The sequence below is a fragment of the Rhodnius prolixus genome, unplaced genomic scaffold, assembly GCF_049639745.1.
Source record: "Rhodnius prolixus isolate KJV_2025 unplaced genomic scaffold, Rpr scaffold_9, whole genome shotgun sequence".
Taxonomy (NCBI): domain Eukaryota; kingdom Metazoa; phylum Arthropoda; class Insecta; order Hemiptera; family Reduviidae; genus Rhodnius; species Rhodnius prolixus.
In genome coordinates, this window is record NW_027411604.1 from 11,462,350 (window position 1) to 11,487,556 (window position 25,207).

General features: G+C 30.7%; 2 protein-coding genes across 5 annotated transcripts; one reads left to right on the plus strand and one right to left on the minus strand.

Moving 5' to 3' along the window:
* Positions 1 to 429: 429 nt before the first annotated feature.
* On the minus strand, positions 430 to 13,274 carry LOC141454175 (uncharacterized). Of its 2 annotated transcripts, XM_074128128.1 has the most exons (8): positions 13,066 to 13,274; positions 12,897 to 12,972; positions 5,353 to 5,427; positions 3,481 to 3,536; positions 3,366 to 3,401; positions 1,771 to 1,885; positions 1,604 to 1,677; positions 430 to 633 (listed from the first exon to the last, which is right to left on the minus strand). In XM_074128128.1, the coding sequence occupies exons 1-8, from the start codon at positions 13,126 to 13,128 to the stop codon at positions 604 to 606; spliced, it is 525 nt and encodes a 174-aa protein (XP_073984229.1). In that variant the 5' UTR covers positions 13,129 to 13,274; the 3' UTR covers positions 430 to 603. The 2 variants fall into 2 exon arrangements, with proteins under 2 accessions (XP_073984229.1, XP_073984230.1); XM_074128129.1 differs by lacking the exon at positions 5,353 to 5,427 and having other exon boundaries at positions 13,066 to 13,270.
* LOC141454171 (uncharacterized) lies at positions 5,010 to 23,508 on the plus strand. 3 transcript variants are annotated; one of them, XM_074128120.1, is made up of 8 exons: positions 5,010 to 5,187; positions 6,030 to 6,212; positions 8,633 to 8,797; positions 14,782 to 15,004; positions 19,539 to 19,845; positions 19,927 to 20,069; positions 22,593 to 22,768; positions 22,872 to 23,508. In XM_074128120.1, exons 5-8 carry the CDS (start codon positions 19,542 to 19,544, stop codon positions 23,320 to 23,322), a joined length of 1,074 nt encoding a protein of 357 aa, XP_073984221.1. In that variant the 5' UTR covers positions 5,010 to 5,187; positions 6,030 to 6,212; positions 8,633 to 8,797; positions 14,782 to 15,004; positions 19,539 to 19,541; the 3' UTR covers positions 23,323 to 23,508. The 3 variants fall into 3 exon arrangements, with proteins under 3 accessions (XP_073984221.1, XP_073984222.1, XP_073984220.1); XM_074128121.1 differs by lacking the exons at positions 5,010 to 5,187; positions 6,030 to 6,212; positions 8,633 to 8,797; positions 14,782 to 15,004 and adding an exon at positions 17,636 to 17,738; XM_074128119.1 differs by lacking the exons at positions 5,010 to 5,187; positions 6,030 to 6,212; positions 8,633 to 8,797; positions 14,782 to 15,004 and adding an exon at positions 18,850 to 19,002.
* The last annotated feature ends 1,699 nt before the right edge of the window (positions 23,509 to 25,207 follow it).

Genomic DNA, 25,207 nt, shown 5'->3' on the forward strand with positions numbered 1-25,207 from the left:
TAGTTATTGTTTTATCAGCTTTAACGACGTGAAGCATTGATTATAGGGTTATTCAACAGGAAATTTTAATGGGCTCACAACTTCATTATTGCGCAAGTTAATAAACTATAAAAGAGTTTTCGTTTTTTTTTGCAGCTGATGATGTTAAACGCTCTTTCAAGTTTTACTTCATGTTCCTTTAATATCCAAAATCTAACTTATTGTGAGCAAATTTGTTAAAAGTAAACTTTGAAGCTCAATCTGACTGACATCATTCTTGTCAGTTATAACATCCAGTCTTTGATTCACTCAAACGAAGTTTTTTTTTTTGTTATCTTACTAGATTATACTTATATGTAAAATTGCAACGGTTATCTTTACCCTCATTGAAAGATAAACGTGGGTTACCTGACCCAAGATATGGTAAGTTAGTTATAAATGATACATATATTTTTCAAAAAAACAATTTATTCATGCAAAAATAGATTTATATAAATTTTCAGATATTTCGTTAGTAGTAGAATGGGTTTTTACAAAAACTCTTCCTTTTACAATAAATAAGCGTAGAAATAGATTCCCGGCAAATAATTCGTATACGTTATCTTTTATCACAGCCAATGAGTATTATTTCATTCTCATAATGGGGATACCCAACTGAAACAAAATAAAAAACGATACATTTAGGAAAATAATAATTGTCCATTCTTTTTGGTGACTGATTCATAGTTTCAATAGGATGAAAAAATAATTGCCATTTCAGTCGTGATACATTTATTTTGCCGAGCTTTCCACGAGCCCTGAAGATGACCTAGTCCCTAGGTCGAAAGCTCGGCTGAATAAATGTATCACGACTGAAATGGCAATGATTTTTTCATCCGATGGAAAATAATAAATTACTTTTTCGTGTTTCATTTTAAAATAAACATAGCTGTTGTAGATAAAAATTATATCATAATCAATAAAAGAAATAAGTCACCCGGAATACGTAGTCTCTTTTATGTTTGATTAAGTAAAAAAAGATGTTCTGAACGATAAGATTTTCAGAAGAAATTTTTTGAGTACTCAAAAAACGAATAGAGAGTAAGTACGTTCAACAATTTTGCTTTTTGTAGACACTGCAAGTAGTTCTACACAGTAGGTTCTACAGATCGTATTGGGTATTATATATTTGTCTAGAGCTTATTTTGTCTGATACACATAAATTGAAATATAAATACATATATCAATGATGTGACGTAACCAGTATCAAGATGTACAAGTATCAGTGACTTATACAATGTTTACAGCTGATTCATGGCTGTTCAAAATCAGAACAGCTAATGCTGATGTGTCCTACGTGTTTGCACGAGAACATTCCTAAGGCTAATGAGCTGTGTATAGTTTAGAAACACAGCTATGTTAATAAGTTTGGTAAATAACGTATTAAGGAGGAGTCAAAAATATTAAAACTATTCAATAAGTAATTAATTATATAAGTGTTCAAACAGTAAACATACTTAGGCGAACGACTTAATCCAATGTTTGTAAGTAAACTATCGAATTATTAAATTACTACACACGAATTAGATCCATGTAATTATTTTCAACATTGAGAAACTTTTTCTAGTTTAATAAGACTACTTACCCTCTTTGAGTATTTTAGTTTACAAGAAATTAGATCTGCGGCTAGCTTACAGGTGTCGCGAAAGTCTGGAATTACTGGAAACAAAATGTTTATTTACGAAAATTGCAATAAAAAAAAAGGATTAATTAAATATTGAAAATGATTCACATAAAAATACTGCAACTAACCTTCTTTCTTGCATTTCTTAATCATTAAATCTACTTTTCTACGGACCATTATATCTCGGCTGATTTTCTTGTGTGCAGTTCTAGAAACATTCCAGTCGATGTAATTGCTTTTTATCTGCAATTAACAAAAAAAAATTTTTTTGTAATTTATTACATATTCGTATTTGTAATAGTGATGTAATTAGCAGGAGGAAAGAGGAAATATGGAAGGAAACAGATGGTTCAAGATGAAGACTGGACTTGAGGTATACCCTACAGTTATGATATGACCATCACATAATAGGTAAGTAATAATTATGGAAGAAATAGTTAATTTAAATTTAAAAGTTCGTAAACAAACATATTGCTACTAAGTAGAAAAAAAGTCGTGTATTATCAAATATCACTTTTAACGAATTTTCTTCAAACATACAGATAGAAATTAGAATGCGGTAAAACGAAAGAACAGTATTTCAGGGTTTTCAATAGGACTGGGCGCAACTTTTGACTTCTTACTCAAAACATTTCCGAACATTGTGTAAAATCTGAATAAATTTTTTCGTGTAAAAGTAAAATTTTTGTTAGATGAAAAATAATTTATTTTAAAAAGTCACTTTTTAGTAAAATAATAATTCTAAAAACGTTTATTTTTTATTTTAGAAGTAAGACTTCTAAAGTTTTGGAATTTAATCAATGCTTTAGTTTTTCTTGATATTATGATAACGTTATCATTATATTATGAGGAAAATATATACATATATATAACTTTTCCTTCCATGTACTGTTAGTAAACTATTCCTTAGAAATTGCTATTACCATCAAAGATCTGCACCAGCTACGGCTTTTATGTATATGTACATAATATTCTATTCTCTATATATTACATTTAATAATATGGTATATATATCGTCGGATTTTTGCAGAGACTTCCACTTATAAAGACTTCTTCATTATGTCACCACAATGTAATTGATATTTAGATAATTCAATCAAATAAAAGTGTAGGGACAAGATGACAGAAGCGTTACTTGTGAAAGTCAAATTTCTCTACACCAAACTGATGACTTTATCTGTGAAGACAGTTATAAATCTGATATGTTAGAATGAAAGAAAAAAAAGCATATTTTCTAATGGAAATTTTTTGAAGTTCCTGATATGAAAGCAACGAAAAAAACAATCCAATCAAAAAACTCAAAATATGAGCCCAATTTCTTGAAGAAGAAAGAAAAATTACTGTACTACCATAAATTGAACATTTTTCACTACAAAATCAACATATAAGACTCCATCATCTAAACATGAATACAATATTCATTCCCAGAAATAATTTACGATTTACTGTAAAATACACCACGGCTTTCATAAATTAAAAATATTTTAAATTAGATTTGTCAGCATCAGAAATTTTTAATTTAAGTGGGACGAGATTACATTATCGCCCATAATCTACACCACCTAAAGGTTCTCCATGAGTGCTTCAGAAGTTATACCATGCGAACTACAAAAAAATTGACTAGTCAAGTCCAACCTCACTTTTCATTTGGGTCTATAGGTTTTTGAATTAAGAAAATGGCGCTTTAAAAATAATATACAACATTAATTTAACAAATACTTACCACTCCAAGGTTTGTCAATAAACAACCAAGAAAACACTGCGAAACATAGAATTAAAATTATTAAATAATTTATGAAAATAAATAAAACTGTAACCTGTAATAAAACTTATTTTACCTTTAAATTTTTATTTTCAGGTACAGTATATGTTTGGTACATTTCTTGTAAAATACCTAAAATCAAAAGAAAACACTTATTTTTAAGTTACATTTTTAATAGGATTGTTAATGAATGGCTTTTAGTGGGGAAATCTCTGTGTGAAACACTCACATTTGCCATTTCTTTTATCGTTTACCAATTTAAATGACGAGAAAGTAATTAAGTTATCATTTAACAATCAATATCACTAATATAAGATTCAGTTTTCCTGTACTAAACCTGATCACAGGACGCAGGTGAAATTTCAAAAATAACACTAACAAGAAAAACAACCACTATCACTATGACGTTAGTGCCTCAAAACAAATAAGAGTACGCGCGACAGCAGCCTATATAATTAAATTCTCAGAAACTAATAAAAACAGTTTAGTTAAATTTAGAAACTTTACTACCAAGTTCTTTGGTTTGTAATTAGAGTTTTCTTCTCGTTAATTGTATCTCGCATTGGCTACAGGTGTGGAAAGTAAATAAAGACCATAGCCTTTAGTGATAAAAAGTAAACTCTCACATTGTTCAGTGATAATTCAAAATTTTGACTTAGTAAAAAAAATCAAATAATTGATTCTGCAAATTAATTCTATCAAATAGTCAGAGAACGAATTTATAAAATCATGAAGGTGACTTTAAATTAGCTATTTTACGTGAGTACAGTGAAACTGCTACTAAATAGCATAGGCGTTGGATTAAAAAAAATCTAAAAAGGTGATATGATCTTAGGAAGAAAGATAAGTTTACAGGGTTTGGAAGTCGTCATGACGCTTTGCGGGAAGTACTCTCATTCAGAGAGATAAAAAGGAGAAGTAAAAAAGAATACATATTAAGAATAATGGAGACTTGCTAACATCTCTTAAAAAAAAAATCCAACTGTCATAAACTAACACAAAAGCGTATGTGATGAAATGAAGAAATTCAGAGAAACGTGATCCATGGTACAAAGGAATTTTCATTTGATCTATGAAGGTGTAATTCATTCAAAAGAATTTGTACCTAAAGTACTTACAGTGAATTTTTTCGATTTTTATAACTTAAAACAACTACGTGGAATGTACTAAAAACAAAATGCTCTGTTTAATTCATAATAAGTCAATTGCAAAAATGTTTTGTTCCAGTCAGACTAAAGAAAAAATTGGAGAACGTGATGTCATTCAACTTCTTTCACACTCATCCTACGCTCCAAACTTAGCTGCTGTAGATTATTGTTTGCCATGGTGCAAGATATCTTTCTATGCTGGAGAGTACTTAATAATATCATCGTATTTGTAACAGGAGTTACAATCGAAGGAATGGAATAGCGAGAGATCTTAAAGCTAAAAGAAACATGGCTAGTATTTAGACATTTTCTACAGTCAACATAAGTTACACTGTAAACACTAATTCAAAATTTCATAAACGGGAATAAGAAATGATAATTTATTTAAAATCGGTTTAGCTTTATATATAGAGACCTTATTATTTTGTTTGTTTAAATATTTGTAAGGAAAAATGTATTTTTTGAGGTGCTGTATCTCACTTGAAGAGTAACTAAGAAAGATGGCGATTAAGGCAGATTAGAAGTGAGGCTAAACTGGTATTAACTCCTACATTTTCATTGGTTCAATATACGTTTACAAAAAAAAATAATAAAAAGAATAAAATTGTTAATCACGGATACAGCAATTACAAGAGGTATGAGTGTTTCACCCCACATTTTTTATAATCGCGAAAATGCCTTTAAAATTTGTTGCAATCATTCTTCTCAAATAGTTTAACCCAGAATCGCTTCTAATTCTAGTTACAATTTTTATAACGAACTAAGGCGTTTCTAAAATATTATTTTAAACTTCAGCTTACCTTTATGTCGAAAGCTGACAGTTTTTAGTGATTGCGGCTTTCTTGTAGCAATCGAAGGAATGAAGCTCAGTGCTCCTAAAGTGTTTATTTAATATCAAAATTCAAAATATTATTTGAAATAAAAAAAATTGACATATTTAAATATAGGTAATATTGCAATACTATAAAGCAACCCTTGATTCATACTCAAGGTAAGAAGTTGAAATATTTGCGGAATAGGTAGAGGAAATTAAGTAATCTGATTATTATTTTTATTAGTTAATTAACTGGTAGTGAGAAGAATATTGAATTATGTTGATAAAAAAATAAGATAAGAGACGAGCTACTCTACCTTATAAATAAATATGCTCAATCCGCTGGAAAATTTTGAATTACTTGAACCCAAGGCGGCGGTTAATAAAAATATAAATCTTAAGAAAAAAGAACTGTACGCCTAGATCTAACTATATAAAGTTATTTATATAAAAAGTTGTAACATTTTTTTCTTAAAAAATCATTTGAGTGAAATTCTAATGGAGGAGTAAGTTCGAGAGTGTGTCTGATTAGAATACTGACTTCATAAGTATCTGACATCTGACGATGTATGCAAATAAAGTTAAAAATGTTAATTTTTTATCATTAAAATGTAGCAGAGAAAAAGATAGTTAAATTAAAAAGAACTTTGTTTTATTCTAAAGGTCACAATAATTGCTTCCAACGAACTGTTTAATACCCTTCGTCCAACAAACGGACCAGGATAAACGAGCACTGGAAGCCCCCTTGCAAAAAAAAAAGATGTAAAATTGGAAGCTTAAGTGATGAGAAGCTGATGGAGAGGTTTAAATTTAGAAAAATTTACATCCATATAACGCCGATTAAAGGTGAGGTACATAAGTCATTAAGCCTAACTTAAATTTAAATGAAATAGCCAACTCTAATTATACCAATTCTTTTTATTTCGTAAAAAAAAGTATCATGCACCTGTTTTAGATAATGTCACATTATATCAGATTGTAAGCAAATAAGTACTTTATAACATTCACTTTGTGAAAAAAAAAATCTACAAAAACAAAAACTAAGTTATCGTAATTAATAATCTCTCACTCCATAAATATAAAGAAAATAATTAAATTTATTTAATTGAAGACTATATTGTTTTTTGTTTTTTTAAATTATCAGATTGATTTTCTTTTTCTCTTTGTTTGAATGAATGTTAATTATCTCAAGTGAAGCTTGTAAACAATTGATGACTATCAATAACAGATGTTTTGTTCATTTAAGTGCCCTAGATTTAATTATCACCACTTAGTGGATTTTTTTCTGGCATATTTTAAAACTGCTACTTAAATTGCTTATCACAGATTAAAAGTAATTTTTTTAATCATGAAACTGATAAAAGCAAAAAAAAAAGAAGCCTTTTGGTTTGCACCTATGGTTTTCAATATTTTAAATATCCGGAGAGCTACTTGATGAAGACGAGAGAGAATAAAATTAGTAATACATTGCATTTTAATCAGTGGATTCCTACCCAGAATAAGGCAGAAGCTCAAGAAAAGAATTGACAATGAAAGACAAGTACGAGTACATATGACCCAATCTTTACAGTGGAACAGTAATAAAATAGTTATACAGCGATAATTAATAAAAGATATGCTCAGCGAAAAAGTTAATTTCACAGTCGAAAGCACAATGAGCATGCTAGTGAAGCATAGGCTCTTGGAAAATTATTGGCGAACGTGATAGATTTTTGGATAAGAACATCTTGTAAATTATGTTTAGAAGAAGTACTTAATAAGGACGTTCTCTAGAGGATTTCTGTAAAGCGTTTCACAAGATTTATTGAGTGAACATTAGACTTATGGAATTAGATCTGTAGAAAGAAATTGAGGGAAGCAGCCAAAGTAATCGTGGTTGATGATGAAGATGAGGGTACATCTGGCTGTGACTTCAAAGATACACTTGAGCGAAAGCTGTAAAGAATGCTAGTGAAAGATACAAAAGTTTGGACGAAGAAGATTTTGGAGGAAGATAAAAAAAAAACGCAGTACATTCTAAATTTATTAAAACAGAATTGAAACAATGGATCCTTTGAACAATCTTTTGGGAAATTCCTGCATTATTTATAATATCCTCAAGAAACAAATTTAAACTCAGGTTCTAATTGCTAAAAATGACATGCTTTCATGTTAAAAACTTTAAGGTCACATGAAAATAACATACGTACGTATCTGCACATTGCAGAATAGAGAGCAGGGGGTAGGTTTTTCCATCTTTTTTTTTTTAATTTTTGTGACTTTGAAGCACGTGGATGATGATTTGATTTTATGAAGTACAGGAACATGATTACTCATTAATCTTTCTCAATCAAGGACAGGTATCTCACCATTGCTAATGAAAATTATGTGCAAAATGTTGAGTATAAATACATTTTCGCTGCTCTCCGATTTTCAGGTCTATTGCTTTTATTTTTTATTTTTTTAAATGAAATGGACCTTTTATAACGTAATTTAAAAGAGATAGAACGTCGGAATAAACATCCAGAAATGTTTCATGTCCAAAAATACATATATTTTGGTAGTTCTAAGTTGGACAATATATTATAAATAGGTCAAGAACATATTAATGTATGGGGAAAGTAGTCGTATTATGTGTAAGCGCATAATAAGGTATTGTACAAGGAAGAGAATGGACAAAATTCAAAGATTTCCCAAAAGTTTCTTAAAAAATTAGGATCAGTTACATTAAAACCGTTTGTTATATTCAGATTTTAGGATCGTTAGATGAAATATTACACATTTTGCATATAATTTTTAATTGTGGGTTATGCAACCATTTAAACACGAGCCGCCACTGTAATTAACCCAAATTAAATGTATGTAGTATAAATTCAAAAAGATTCAAGAAGTCAGTGGCAACAAAACGCCGTTGCAGTCACCTGATTATAACCACAACAGAGTGTAACTTCCAGTAATGGTCTCGTACCAGAGCCACTGATGAGGTCATACATGCGTACAAATGTTAGCAAATTCGGTAAAAACTTCTTTTGCAACAAACCATAGTTAAAATGTTTTTGGGAAAAGATTAACAAGTAAGCAAAAATATACTTGGTTCAAACTATTCAAAATTGGTAACACATTGCCTAAATAAGTTTTAATTGGGTTAAAAAATGGTTTTTATTTTTCTGAAAAATAAGTAAAAATGTAATTAGTAAATCTAAGGAAAAAAAAAACATGGAATTGGCTACCACCGAAGAGCCTTGTGGTTTGCATTGTAAAAAGTTAAATTTTTATTTAAATTTCAGGGAGGTGATGCCTTCAATTTGAAGTATTTACAGTTGATTAAAAGTACAAAAAGTTATTTGGATGAAAGTTGGAATTACTCCAAAAAAAAAAAACAACATAGATGCCTCTCAATGAAAAAATAAAGCAGAAACTGGTGAATGAAAATTCAAACGACGGATGGAAAGGTAAAACATTGTTGAGTGAGGTAAAAATTATTATGCATTATGGAAATAAGTTTCTTTAGAAGTCAAATGAATCATAGTCATAATACAGATTAAATTCAATTTAAATACTTCACGTTTATTGTTAGAAACTTGTGTGTTAACATCAGTTGTTTTCCCTCCGCCTGTACACTTGAATAAATCGGCCAATAATGCATTCGCAACCCAGTATAATATAGAATTTTGGACATTTATACATTACGGTTATTAAAATGTCTATCAAGGTGTTCATTCTGGGCTCGAACATTTAAGTGACTATTAGTGACAATTTCGATAAAGCATTAATTTTATATTAAGTATTAATTGTAGACAAACTCTAGCAACGATGATAGGACTCTTTCGGTGTTAAAAAAAATAAAGTCTTAAGAACCAACTTCGGTCCCTGTCAGGTGATTATGAACTTGTCCAACGAGCCACTCATATAATCAGGTACAATAGGTTGCAACAGGCAAGTTATCTCGCAAGAATGTCAGAAGGAGGGGCGGCCAAACAAGAAAAACCAAACTGAGATGGACTGATGGTGCACGAGACAGTGAATAACTCTTTTGAATGTACTTAACTAAATAGTTGCAACAAGCAGACCGAGTAGGCTGGCGGAGGCGAATAGAAGAAGCTAAGATCCAATAAAAAGTACAGTGCAACAAAGAAAAAGACTCCTCATGTCCCGGTAGGTCTTCTAAAATTGAGGATTTGTAGAAGAAGCAGGTGAGAACAAGACACTTGATAACTGACCTTTCTTTTGTCAAATTGCAGAAAAGAGGAGTAAAAATGGCGTCTTTTACCACACGTATGATTCGGAAATTTTTTTAGAAGTTTACACAGCTATTTTTTGACCTTTGCTAGAGGTACGAAACTAATTGTCGCTCCTAATGTTTTTTCACAATGCTTGACCAACTTCCATTGAAATCTTATCGTGAATTTAATGCTGAATTGTCGCATCAGCGGTGAGTTTGCTATCGTGAAAAGAATGCAATAAAGCAATAACCTATGGGTAGACCATTTACTAATGCCGATTGTTTATCTCATAAATTTATTTTCCTTATTGTATTCTTCTTAATCTAATGTGTTTGTCTGGAAATAAAGATGGGAATTACATGATTAGTCGCAATTAAAGAGTTTGCACCTTTCGTCACGGATGTAAATATTTATTTTCGTAAATATTACTCATCAGAAAACTTATTGCGTACCATTCTGATGACATTTCTTTAAAAAAAACAACAATAATCTCCAAATTGGGACTTAAGGTTCTAAGAATATATTGATTTTTTTTTATTAGAAAGGCGATAAGATACTGATTTATTTGATTCATTTTAAAAAAAACCTGAAACACTCCCATTAATTTTTTTTTTGTAATAGTTACTCAAATTTACAAATTTTCTTAAAACTGAATGTAAAACTATGATAAACCATATAAGTGCAGGTGGAGAAGATTGCGGTCACAAGTTTCTGACTAAGGTTTATGTACAGGTTGATACACATGCGACTTTTCGTACTCTTTACTGTACGTCAATAAGTACTCTCAGATTCCACAAAAAGAAAAAAAAAATCAAGAATAGTGTTAAAAAAAAAAGAAAATAATAAATTTACTCCTAAGCAGTTAGCATTTCAAACTTTTAGAAAAATCAGTGCTGTCGTTTTCGAGAAAATATCTATTCAAAATCCGAAAAATTCTATTCTGTACTGTCGGATAACAGTTTTTTTCTTCAATCTTGAACTGCCAACCCAATTTTTTTACGCATTTAGATGAGTGAATTGATTTGCATTAAGATTCAAATACTGTAGGATTGGTTTACAAGAAAAATGCTTAAAACGATTCATACAAAATAAAAAAAAAAGAAAACGAAACTCAAGAAATTCACACTTTCAGTTGAGGTATTTTCAAATTTTTTATGAATTTTATAAAGAGACGCATTTCCTTCAATATCTCCCACCTAATAATGAAACCTTTGGGGAAAAACAACCATGATGTAATATGATTCATTTACTTTTAAAATTTACGACTTGTGATAAGTAAACAGGCAATATATATACACAGCTTAGTAAATTAACAAATCTATAACTTCAATTTTCATTGCAATTTTCTAAATATAAAATTTTCTCTTGATTCTGGTAAGACCAAGTATTGTGATCATGTTTAAATTTTCTATTTATTGAGTTTTCACAGGAATTATGTTTTGAAGTTCCTTGATTCTCGATTTTTCTTTTAAATAAAAGTTGTTTCTGTGTAAACAAAATATTAACACTTCAAACCTTATATTGCTTTGTGAGAACTTGACCGTAACCTTCAAGCAGAATTACTAGTTTACTAAATTAATTTTTCAATTTTTTGAGATAAACCATTTTCTCTCATGATTTTTTTTTTTTAAACTACAATAATTCTTATTACGTATTTTCGTATAGCTGAAAATAGCTTTGAACGAAATGCTATCCAAAAAAAAAGTCCCAATTTTCTCAACTTTCAAAACAAATAAGGTTTTATACCGACAACTCAAAGATAAATAGCAAGACAAATATCGCTTAAATTTGATTTTTTTTTTTCGTTCAACGGTCAATTTGTGGTGTTCGAAGGGGAGATACTACTGCAGGCTACCTGCTGAAATACTAATATCGGTTTTCATACTTCCATAACACTATATTACTGAAAAAATAAGTTATTAAAAAATTCGTCTAGGCGTAAATTGTCACTTATAACAACGAAAATTATAGTTAATAGAAAGCCATTAAAGTGTTTCACACCAATTTGCTTAACAAAATTATTTTAAATACTAAATTTCATTTTAGACAAGATTTATTTTTAGAACCAGACAAATTGATTTCTTATCAAAACAACAGTAATTTTTATCTTATAAGATAGGTATCGTAAATTTTAACTAATTTTATATCCGTAAGGGTTTTTTTTTTATAAATTTTATATTTTTATATAAATTGTACATAGAAGGAAAACCGTAATCACCTTCTGTTAAGTATTATTACTAAAATAGGCACTTCCGAAACGTTGATTTCTTTAAACTCGAATTTTTATAGTTATTTAAGTCTCGAGATTATTACATTAATGACAGTTCCATCCAAAACAGTAAAATGGCGTTTCTAGAAGAAAGACGAATCCTATCTCCAGACCTATTCTAAAATAATTTTTCTAAAGAATCTTATGCATGTAATATATTACGACTCCAAATAATGTATATAAAAACGAGAAAGAATCTTTAAAAAAAGGAATTGATTTGGATCTATAACTATTAGCACTGGATGAAACCTAAATAAATATTTTTTTTTTTTACTTTGTTGACTCTCATATGGAGATAAATCTATTCGTATCTCATTTTCTTGTTGCACTCCAAAACGTTTCTTGTGCACCTCAAAACGTGTATCTCCGATGACAACTCACAATTGAAATCTTTAGAGAAAGTAAATGAACTTAATAGTTTTTAAAGAAAACAATTGTTTTAAATAATTTAGCAATACTTCTCCAAACTGGTAGAAGTAAAAAGAAACTGGTATTTCATTAATCAGATTTGGTAGAAAATATTGAAAGTCAAGGTAAAAATAAATGTAAAGGGCATCTTTTTCTGAAAAAAATGTGGATTTCTGGAAAACAGTTCTGCAAATTCTTTATTAGAACCGTGATATATTTTTTTTTTTTTTATAAAAAAAAAGTCCACAATAAAAATGAACAATTTTAAAATAAAACGACAAAAAACTATTTGAAATTTTGATTTCATTTTTTTATCATTTAGTCGAGATTTATAAAATATGTTTTGAAAAATAAATAAATAAATAAAATTATTAAGGGCCTAGTTCAATGGGATAGATTCTAGACATTCCCGTAAAAATTGGTTCGAATTGTTTTGTTGTATACATTTTCTAAGAATATTTGTTTTTAAATAAGTGTTCATTCTTCTCAAAATGTACACCAGGTTATTTTGAACTTATTGTAAAAACAAAACTCAAACAGAGGACTTGTCTTAATAATAATTTTCAAGTGTATGAGTTTAGGTGTTCTAAATTTTTAGTTTTTCAATTTTAGTAAATAAATAGATTCAAAAATAAAAAGATATTTACTTACTCTTTTTAACTGGAAATTTCTTCATACATTGCCTAGAGAATACTTTATTTTTTTCTATAACTTCATTACTACTATTCTGTAAAAAAATAAGAAATAAAAATATCAAGTATTGTTGAAGCTATTCAATCATTTAATGAATTAAAAAAAAAAAAAAAATGCGATAACGCACCACTGAGGTAACTGCACAAACAACAATTAGACAAGCTAGTACTAATACAGATCCGTAAGTCATGATGGTCGACTATGATCTACTACATTAACTACAGTTGAACCATTGACAAACTGGATATTTATTTTAATATTAACTTCAATTTATACATATGTATTTATATATATATAAAAAATACTCTTATAACCTCAGAGTATTTGTGACGCATTGTGACTTTGAGTACATTAGGTGGGAGTGTCAATACATTTTACGATCTTTGCTTTAAAATTTCGCACTAACGATCGTCCCTCCCTCCACAATTTTTTATTTGTCATCTGCATTTTCCTCATCTATTTCTTAATCACACGGGCTATTCTATCACCATTGGAGTAAATAATTAGAATTTTATTATTAGTCATGGTGACCGAATATAATTGTCACCAAACTTTTTTTTCCTATAAATTCCAGGTTTTTTTTTCCTTCCTAAGGACTCTACAAAGGCAATATGAAATTGCGTAAAGCTTTCTTCATGATTAAGAGGTAAATTATTTCATTATCATTATGACTTCATCAGTAATTTATTATAATGTTTTACGTATATTCAGGTCTTTATATTTTATTTGAATTGTTTTGAAGGCGAACTAACGGCTTCCATCTCTGGAAGTCGTTAGTGATGGTCGTCGTTCACTCCAATCGCGCCATTGGCGCACATGATGTATGGATATATATATGCGTGCATGTGTATTTGTGCCATCCCTTATCAATCATCTCTTTTGCTTATTGTACTGCATACAGTTGCAAAATAAATAAACAAATAAAAAAAAGAAAAGAATTGTTTTGAAGTTTTAGAACCATCTGTTTCAGAAATAGCAGTTGTACAGCTTACTTTTTGAACAACCTACTAGTCAGTGGACTAACCTTCTTAATGTTGGTCCGCTATGTGACAGCTATACAGAAGGATACTGCCTGTATATTGCTTGCGCCGGCATGGGTAATTCTCGATGGAGAGATATATCTAATATGTGTTGAACTTCTTGAAAGAGAATTGAAATCAGATGCTGCCTATCTATCTACCCTGTCCCGCCTCAATCTCTGCACCGACATTCCGCAACAGTCTTTCACCCAAATTTACTCCAGAATATTTCGTGTCTCCGCAGATTTCCCTCTCTCATCTGTGAACTCAGGCTATCCTTATTTTTGATATCTTTATCCTTCAACATCCACAACTAGCTTTTGTACTTCTCCTTTTCATAAAGTATACTACAAATTAACGGAATACTTGTCTCTTTTATTAAAAAAAAAAAATTCAGGAAAACTGATTTATTTATGGGGTTCTCAGAGAAATGCGATTCCTAGGCATCTCTCTAGAAGGTGACTTGAGAATAATGTTTGTATCCATCGGCTGTTCAATATGAATGAGTCTCAATATTCCAACTTCTGATAATTCGACTTTACTTTCTAGATTTTCTCGAAAATAGCTCTAACGGTTTTCATTAAATTTATTGAGAATTAATTGATTATATAATTACCATATTTGTCCTTAAAAAAAAAAAAAATATGAACATTTTGGGAATGAATCTATCTTCGAGGTGATAGATAATATTATCTATATAGCTATACAGCTTTTCTTTAAATTTCTGGCTGCAGAAGAATTAACGCTCCAGGTCTCAGGTCCCAGGCCCAAGTCCTTTATACCATTGTTTTTATTCTTTATTTATTTATTTTTATTTTTTACAGAGAAGTGTATCACCACTATGACTAACAAGCATCTTAGAAGATCAAAAACTACGGTTTTGGTGAGCCTCCTCCTAGACAACCGGCTTTCGCTGTGACTACCGTGCCTTGACCGTCCATCACAGTTTACTCAGTGTTCTGAAGGTTAGGTTATCTACCGCCGGTTCACCCCACGTTTAATAATTTCCAACTGCAAGTTTTTCTGATGTGATAATGTACAGTCGTAGTGAGTATGAGTATTGCTGTCATTTTTTTCTTGTTTATTTTGTATACATAATTAATTCATAAGTATGTAAAGATACGGTTGAAGTGTTGCCAAAATTCTATCTGAGAGTACCACTTTATTGAATAATCATTTTATAAATTTCTTTTTTTCTTTATCCAGCCAGCGACAATTACTTAAATCTATTAACACTCACTAATCTAAATTGTAGTACACTTCCTACTTGGGTCTAAATACTTACTATTTACATCAACTTAGTAAAACTTATGAGGTTTCTTTTATAGTCCTTTACTGGCAAAACTCGAACATTCTTGCCTTTATGATCTCTAGTCGCATTTGTCCCTTCTGTTTTCACCGATTTAAAAATACTCGTATTTATTAATAAATTTACCATGTTTTTTTAATACAGTTGTTTGAACCGATCGGTACTGCCGCGTTCGTCAAGGGCAGGCCTTCTCGTCCCATAAAGCTGGTGTCCCTCAAGGAAGCATACTGGGCCCTTTCCTTTTTCTAATATACACTGCTGACTTACCTCTTTCCCAAAATACAATAGTTTCAATATTCGCTGATGGTACTGCTATTCTTTCATCTCACTCCGATCCGGTGCAAGCCACTCAGAACATTCAAACTCACTTAAAGCTTCTCGAAACCTGGTTCCAAAAATGGAAAATTAAAATTAATGAACAAAAGTCAGTACACATTACGTTTACTTTAAGAAAATCTGGCGAGTCCACCAGTTCAACTGAACGGTGTAACGATTCCTCCAGCTGACGTAGTACGATACTTAGGACTGTACATTGACAAGAGACTCACGTGGAACCCACATACTCGACTGAAACGACAAGACGTGAACAGACGCTACAAGCTACTTACTTAGTAGACTACTTGACCGCAGATCCAAACTCGACGTGAATCACAAACTGACTATTTACAAGACCCTGTTAAGACCCATATGGTCATACGGAGCAGAAGTGTGGGGCTCAACCAAACCCTCTAACTCCAAACGCCTACAGGCATTACAATCTAAAATCCTAAGGAAAATCCTGAATGCTCCATATTACATTTCCAACCTTACCATACACACTGACCTACACATCCCTTTTGTCACTGAACTAATAAAGTCTCGCTACCGCAACTTTCACAGCCTCCTAATCCTCTTGTCCAACAACTCTCCTCTCCTCACCTTCCCGACAATCCTCCTCGTCGCTTGAAGCGAAAATGGCCTAGAGATCTGCTGTGATTAAATCATTGTGAAAGAGTTTCACCAGTGGGTGATTGCTCTAACCATGTCATTACAAGAGAACTGAACCAGTAAGATCAAATTTACTTGATGCAACAATTGTTGCAGTTGTAAATATACAAACAAAGTGAAAAAAAAGAGAAAAAAAAAGTTGTTTGAGATCTTTTTTTTTTTGTGCATCAACTGCGACGCTTATTAACGCCTTGAGATCTTATTCCTTTTCATTGCACTCTGCACACAGCTTTAAAGATTTCCTGTTGATTCTTTACAGTTAAGAGGTTGCAAACTGTTTGATTTGATCTGAACCTAATTATTATCGTGACTACTCTTGTACTCAGAGCAGAGCCTGTCCTTCGAACCATGTTCGTTTGGGTAATTGGAGTATTATGGCCTTATAAAATTTAATATTGTTGCCGTTATTGTATTTGTCTGCCGTACCTACTTGCTTTTTAATATTACTCTAAACTTCGTGAATACAATACCCGTAATCCATTAGTTTCGTTTTGTTTTTTTAAACAATATTCGTTTAGGACAGTTCTGTTGAAAGATTAGTTGTAGGCATCATTCAAAATCGCCATTTCAATTTAATGTTCGGCTTTGCAAAGTGTACTATGTAGGTAGGAATAAAATATATTTAAAAAATTTGTAGTTTTTTTGAAAATGTAAGAGTTATAACCATACGAATTCTATTAATAGAAAGTGATAAGAGTGTTTGCATCTGACTCTTTTATTTATCTTTAATTTTGAGTAAACAAGGGGCAGTGCTCCCCTGTACAGACCATTTTAACCATGATGATCTCAGAAACAGATACACCTTGTTGAACGTCAGAAAATAAAAAAAATTGTTAATTTTGATTTTGATTTACTTTTTCTCTAAAGCGTCCACTTGCCGGTCCTCATTGAAAATGTATTTTAACAACTAGCTGAACCACTAAAATGGACGTAATTGATTGGCATGGCTGCCGCTACAATAAGGGCCCAAAACACCCGAAGGAGCGGCATTCCAAGAAAGATACGGTCAGAAACTGGAAATAGACTATAAAGTAAGACTATACGGGAGCGACTTTACTAAAAATATTCAATACAGGAGCGACTATTATTTTTTCTGACTAGAATTTAGACTTTAAGTTTGGGTTTGAAAATTTCTTAAATTGATCTTTGATCTCAGCTAACATTTCAACATGTTTTATTTCTTCAGACTTCTAAAGTCTTTCTGCGATAGGTGAGATAATTTGGTGATTTCTATTGTGTATATTACAATAGCCGTAACTTTTTGATTCATGAACTTTACCCTTATTTTTGACGGCCACAGTAAGTTTTTTCGGATAAGTCACATTTTTTATTTCGTACTTTTATTAAATAATGTAATAATTTTAAATAATGTGCACTTTCAGTCAAGAAATTTGGGCGTTTTTACATCGCTACTTTAAATCGCTTACGAAATGATTGAAATAGAGTGTTCAGCGGCTGCTCAGGACTTGTTCAACAAATTTAGAGGTAGTAATATTAGTTTGAAAGTAAACATCTCCAAGGATTTCTCTATTCTTACATTTATCACTTCTTACGCAACATCAATCCTTCGGGTCTTAGTTCCAGATACAAGAAAGTTTTTGGACAAATTAGAACATATTTTCATTAAAAATAGAATACAATAATTGATGACCACAGTGATCATTTCAAAAGATTTTTTACTTCAACTACCAAAACAAACAAGAAATACGAATTTGATGGAGGCCAACCAGTTGTACCCATCTTCGGTTTTGGAAAATTAATGAAATATCTTGTGATTGCGCAGAAAATTTTCTTCTTATATGTACAAAAACACCTATTTTGAAAATTAAGCGTATTAGGATTTTTTTTTAATCTTTCTTAATTTCATTTTCGGAACTTAGTAGGCTTTTTAAACCATGAAAGGTTAGTTATCAATTGTAGTAACAATTGATGTTACCGGACATAATGGTAAAGCAATATTAATTTTGGTTTAAAACCGCTATTGTGGCCTCCTTATGTCAAGATTGTGCATTTTTTTTTTTTTTTGCAGCTTGCTTGTAATCTTTAATTCTGACTTCTTTGTATTTTCAACACCTTTAAAGGTTTGCTTAACAGAGGGTGATGGTGAGCTGGAGATTGTCGATGAGTTCATTAAACCCAAGCGGTTCCATACATCAACTACCCCTCCGAGTTCCATTAGTAAAGTTACAAGAATTGGATTTGTTGTTTCCTTTTGAATAATTTTCGTTTAGGAACATCAAGAAGTGAGGCGAGCAAGGTCTTCTACGTTGAAAGTATTTAGCTTTAGGTGCAGACGCTAATCTTTAGGAGTACTCGTTAGCCAGCATAGTTTAGTTTGCCCCAAAGAGGTATGATGAAGTTTTATTCTGTAGGTCACATTTCATTTTAACATAGTTTCAGAGCTAGACCCATCCTTTGTATTTAAAAATAAGTTTCTCCCGAAAAAAATTTTAAGGTCTATAAAATTACTAAATATTGGCCTAGACCACGGATTATAACCCACAATAAGGCAACTACTGAAATCTGTTGACGAATAAATACAACTTCTACTTCAACGCTTTGCCACTAGATAGCCTGCAAATATAGAAATGAACTGAACAACGGTAGTACATAACCCTTGCCGTAACAAGGTAACCTTCCTTGGCTTTGGTTTTACCCAGAAGAGGCTGATTCCATGAGTTAAGTAGTTTTTAAAAGCGTAAATATCGCAGTTTTTACTTATCAAGAATTTGGAAGTATAGGTTTGCAGGTAACGTTGAAAAAAGGAGTGTTAAAACAAAATTAAATTATTTTAATTCAGCAAAAACTTAGTTATAAAGAGTAAATAATGTTATCTTAAAAGTGGAAACTCGTTGTACAAAGATTGGATTAAACTTACATTTTGTGAGGAAGAACACTTAAACTATTTCACTTAAAATCATTAATGTAAATACGTATTACTCTGTACTATGTCCTTTTTAAAGATCGGGTAATACCAATTCAAGAACGTAATTTTCAAAACCATTTATTCAAAAAGTTGAATTTCCCTATTTAAAAAAAACTGAAGTTTTACCATTCTTTTGGCACCACCTAGCTTACGTGCTAAGATATCTTTAACTCTTACCACTTAGTTGAAAGTTGTACACAATTCGATTGCTTTTATTCAGGACCGCGGACACAACTACATTTTCAATATTAATTGCTTTTGATTTTGTATGTTTTTTATTTTTTTTTTTAATAGCTTTTCAAAGTGTTGATTCAAAATAGAATTTATTGAACATTTTCTGAAACTTTATTGTTACATAGACAATGGAGTACGATGGTGCAGAAAATGTAAGGAATCGTATGAGAGAAAGTACTTGTGCAGAACGTGCAAAAAGACGTAAGGAAAGGTACAAATTGCAACGGCAGTTGTCTTACACGAGCAAAGAAAAAGAAAAAGTTCTCGATGAAAACGATGTTTTAGCAGCCGCCTTGTCCATAACTAACAGTTCTGGCGACAAAATAGAACCACTAAAAGTTTTGAAAGAATCTTTCATAGATAATATGACGCATATTGTAACATTTATGAAAGTTGAAGGAGCCTCGCATACTCTTATTAAATACTTGTTAAGTGAGTACGTTTTTCTTCTTAGTAAATGGTATATATTTTTTCCCTTCATTAATCAATTTATTTCTTCCTTATTTAATACAGGTCAGAATTCTATGGAGCAGCTTCTTGCTATGGAATGCTGTTGTAATTTGTCACTTGGTGATACAAAAACTTGTTTCAAACTAGCCAAAGGTGCTACTCCTTACTTAATAAATATACTACACGGATTCAACTACAATTTGATGGTAAGCCCTTCCAATTCCTTTCTATTTTAAATAGTACTACTTTGATAATTTTGTTTACGTAAATTCTTGTTGATCATATTCAAATAATTGCGTATCGTAGAACGCTCCAATATGGATAAGAACCGGCTTCTGATGACGTCAAATAATCGTTTCACTTTTAGCTCTAAGATTAACCGTCAGACTGTGCTATGTTGCTTGATCACTAAGAATTCTTAGTTGTCCGAATAGACTGAGATATAGAGATGGATTAAACTATTAATAATATTCTCATTTAATTTCAAGTTTTAAAACAATATTATTATCCATTTATATTATAAATTTTTTCTATTCTTTTGCTGCGCAAACTCATTAAATTGCATTTGAAATTTCATTAGTATTATTACAAAATGGAAACTATATTGATCCAATAAGTAGAAATTTTGTTAATATGAAAAAGTTAATTCTTACAATTTCTTTGCTCAGCATTGCTTTTCGAGTGTAGAATTAATAGATATTTTCTATAAATTCATCAACCGAAACCATCCAAATAATTTCCCATTATAATTAAATATTGGTTTCAAACAAATATTCCGCAAACGTTCGCTTCTAATAATCAGTTATATTCGAAATTTGTTATATTGAAAATACTCCGTATGTTGCATGTATTTGGTCCAAACTATAAACATTAAATGTATAAATTAAAATAGAATGTGATTATTTATTACGTACATAATCAATAGCTGCATTATCGAATTTTCGTTTAGTGTTAATTCATTTTTTATATTAAATTTTAAACTAATGAACAACATTAATGTTATTAAACCCATAGTTGGATTTGCTGGTAGTATCATTAATTCACATTACAGCATTCACCTTTATTCTACATGGAAAAATGTTAGTGAATTATAGATAGAAGTGAAATCTCCTCTACACTGTGCAGATGAAATAAATAAACTAAACAATGAACATGGTTGAAAATCCAGAATCGGTCAATGAAAGAAAATTAGCCTGCTAAGTACACTTATAAAAGTATTAATTAAATCATCAGCATTTCCTTGTATGCCTCCTTGTCTTTACATCATCTCTCCAATGGATTTCCAATAGTTGTTTTTCGAAAATGGACTATTTGTGAGTGCAAACAAATTGCTGGAAGTTCATAGTTGCTCACGACTAGAGACCTTCATAGAGCCCAAAAGAAAATTCTTCAACCTGAATTCTATTTTTGGGAATTATCTCAAAAATGCCCTTTAATTATTTTCTCATAGTACTTCCCATTGCATGTATATTTAAAACTTTTTTTTGAAAAATTTTTCCAGTCCGTTTAATCACATTTCACACGGATAAGGTGGTTAAGCTTATTAATTATGCCAGTTTAGTTCTTTTACTTTTATAATATAATGAGGGTTAGTTGTTTTAATGAAAAAGTGCACATTTCATGAAGGATTTTTCGTTCAGTTATTTTCTTTATTTTTCTTTTCGTAATGCTTGAAACGTTTTTTTTTTCTGAAAATATTGATTCTAGGATTTTAGGAGTAAAAGGGCTCCAAAAACCCTAGAGAGGGGACCATTTCTATATAGTCTGAAGTTTTAGCCCTATATAGTATCCCTAACCATTAAATATGAGGCCAAAATGTTGAGTTCTCCTAAAATCCGATGATGATTTACCGCTTTTATCTTAAAGAAATAAGAGAAGGGATGGTATTTCGCAACACTTTTTGTATGTTTGTATTTTTTCATTTATTTAAAGATTTGTTTTTTACATCTGTGTTATTTGTACTGTTGAATGTTGAATTCAAGCTTGGAATGGTTAATATCTCATTTATTCTTCATAGAATAATGCTCACTAACAAAATTGCGACTTAAAACTAAATACTGAGAACTGATTTACTTTTTATTAAACAGAAATTAAAATAAATTTGATTAAAAACTAGGTTCCATTTCTCTCTCTCTCTTTTATAAGTATTATTCGTGTATGGCTATCAAAATCCACATTAGTAACTAATGATTACTAAGCTAACATTGTGTAAGCTATTTAAGTTATTGCAAGTGAAAAGCTATGTCATTGATCGATGATAAAAATACCAACCATAGCATCAGATTTTATCTGTTCTTGGATGCTTGCTTTCTTACATTCTTATCATTTTCAGATCAATTTTTCATCAATCTTCAGATTTTATATATATATTTCATAAGTATGTTGTGTCATTCGGTAGAGGTTCATCCATTGATGCCTATTCTAGTTTTCCTTATTCCAAGAGAAGGCTGCTCTTTACGAAATTTTCTTTTACCAACATCCCACTTCTACCTTGGTTAGCCTCTCCTCATGTCCCTTTGTAGAAACTTTACATGTTCAAATTCAGCAGTGCTATATCCATAATTTTTATTTTTATATTATCCAACTATGTGAATTTTAGTAAAATATTTAACAAAAATAGTATTCCAATTGATCATTTCTAACAATTCTATCAAAGATGATTTTTTGAATGAAGTCCTCAGAATATCTTCCTTAAACAGATTAAAAGTAAATTATTTCACTTTTAATAGAATGTTGCACTACTTACACTTGGAAATTTAAGTGGCAGCGGCAAAAAAACTTGTCAAATCCTACACAGACAAGGTGTGTTGAATTCATTTGATCATACTATTAAAATTGCAGAACTTAGAGAAGCTACAGCCAAAGCTATGATAATGTTCACTAAAAATTATTTAAATGAATTGAGGTAATTAACTATTTATTATGTTAACTATTGTATTTTCATTGAAATTTTTGTTGCAATAAGTTTTTAATTTTTCTAAATATATAAATTTTTTTTTTGTTTTTAGTCATGAAGAATCTTTGTCAGTAGTAAAATCGTGCCTACCGTATTATGAAACTTCAGCGCATATACAATGGCTTCTGTATCATTTTTCATCACTGGCCTACATTAAGCCACTATTAATATCTGAACAATTACCAAATCGTATAATTAGATATTTATCTAGGCTAACAAGTATACAAGCTGATAATATAATACCTATCACCGCACAAGTTAGAACTGTAGCATTTCTAAGTACCGATCCAGACGGTAACACCGTCAACGTGCTATTGGATAATTGGGATATTACATTGCGTATTATTAAATTTCTTATGCGTTCTAACTATAGACATTTATGTAAAGAGTTATTCTGGTCTTTAGGCAACATTATTAGACATAATTCGCCAGAAATTAAAAGCAAGTTGGCCACTAAAGCCGATGATCTAAGATCAGTTATTTCTTTTGTACCAGTTCTTTGAGTTCTCTTCTCTTTTTTTGTGTGTAATGTTCCAATTAATTATAATTGATTTTTATTTATAAAATATTTACTTTTTTTTTGCATCACAGAATGAGATAATTTTTATTTTATTTCATATTAAGTTCAAGAAAAATAAACATTATGAATTCAGAATATATATAAATAAAGATTTTATATTTCTTTTTAATCACTATTCGATTATATCTTCCAGTGTTTGTGAACTAGACTTATTCTCTTGGAATCATCGGTCCATGTTGGACTCACTTGTAACAATTAATATTGCCTCCACTTCTATTTCCAAAAATGATAAAAAGTCCTTCCTTCAACACTTGGTATTAAATTCTTAAATGAATTAATCTCATTTATTGGGCCTCATATTTTCTAACTCAGCAGTTCAGTCTATCTTGCCGGGCATTGACATGGTCCAGATTTAAGATTCTGAAGTTCATCCGAAGAAAGTTTTAGTGCTACTTTAACCATCTACAAAACGAATAATGCCTATGAAATTATGAAAATTGAATTAATCTACAGTAATTTCAATTCATCAAAAAATGATAGAAAACAGATACTTTTTAGTGGCAACATAATTTGCAATAATGGTATCCATGTTTTAGAAATTCTAGTAAAAATAAGCTGCTGAAGTGCAAGGACATATTTGCCGAAGTAGAAAGTGTTACATATTCTCCTAAACTAAACTTTTCCATGTTTCCTAGATTACGATGGCTCAGAGAAAACTAAAATGTGTACAACTTTATGCTTAAACTGCAGTTCAAGTTGTCCTGTAATTAATGTTATTAAAAACAGATTAGTATCCTAAGTTTGTACTAATCGGCCATTTTAAAGGAGAAATTGAACTATTTCTTCAAGAATTTTGTGTCCTTCTGAGCCGAACAATACAAAGAATAAATGCACAGACAGCCTCAACCCTTGCTTTTATCACAAATAGAAAGAGTTCAACTTCTTTCGTTTGTACTTAAGGAAAACACTAGCTCCTTCCAGGGCATTTGTCAGCTATTTGCTGAGTTAGAAGATTTTAGATGGTGCCATTGGGGTTCGTGCGTGTCGCTCTCATTGCTGGTTCTAAGGTCTATAATCTATTCATTTCGAATTCTATAGACAGTGTTCCTGGTACCTTTATCCCTCATCTAGAAGCTGCTAGTGTCATATTAAAAGGTTTTTCCGTTGCTCCTAGGGTTCGAGGGCCTATCCAGAGTCGATCTCTATCCATATTATCGTACCAGACATAGATTTTTTGAAGGTGAACTGTTTGATTGAAGATTTCTATGAATTTTTTTAAAAAAAATTCTAACTTAATTGCGTAAATTTGCTATGTAACGTACGTTTTAACAATGCATCATTAAATTCCTACTAAACTTGTACCCTAATCTCTTTTGGTTGCTGGATACGAAGGTTGTTTGGTTATGATTTCTCGAAAATGACTGCACCAATTTGTTTGAATCTTTGTACAATTACTGAACATATCATATTCTATTATTTTTATTGAAAACTATTTGCTGAGATATGATTTCAAAGAGGTTTTGGGGGTGGAAGTCCAATTCCGCACCTTAGCTACTTAAGATTCGGACCTATTCTCATTAACTTATGTGACGGTTCAACCTCTGATTAAATATTAAAGATAGTTTATTACTTAACCAAAATTTCAAGGAAATCTATCGAGTCAATTTTCAAGAATCGCCAAAATGAAGTTGTATGTAATAGATTTCTATTTTCGACTTTAAAACTTAAATTACTTTTAAAAACTCAGTTCTCATAATTTGTTAGACTAAAACTAGTCTTATCAAAGTAAAAAATACAAAGAAAATTGATAATTAGTTAGAACTATTTTATTATCAAACTTACCGCATCGTCACCAGCCGCATGTGACG

Coding starts and splice junctions, on each gene's coding strand:
- LOC141454175 (XM_074128128.1), bottom strand. CDS start 13,128: ATGACTTACGGATCTGTATTAGTACTAGCTTGTCTAATTGTTGTTTGT. Junction 5,428..12,896: donor GAAATTTCCAGTTAAAAAGA/GTAAGTAAATAT, acceptor TAAACACTTTAG/GAGCACTGAGCTTCATTCCT. Junction 1,886..3,365: donor TATTGACAAACCTTGGAGTG/GTAAGTATTTGT, acceptor TGTTAATTGCAG/ATAAAAAGCAATTACATCGA.
- LOC141454171 (XM_074128120.1), top strand. CDS start 19,542: ATGGAGTACGATGGTGCAGAAAATGTAAGGAATCGTATGAGAGAAAGT. Junction 19,846..19,926: donor TCTTATTAAATACTTGTTAA/GTGAGTACGTTT, acceptor TATTTAATACAG/GTCAGAATTCTATGGAGCAG. Junction 20,070..22,592: donor GATTCAACTACAATTTGATG/GTAAGCCCTTCC, acceptor CACTTTTAATAG/AATGTTGCACTACTTACACT.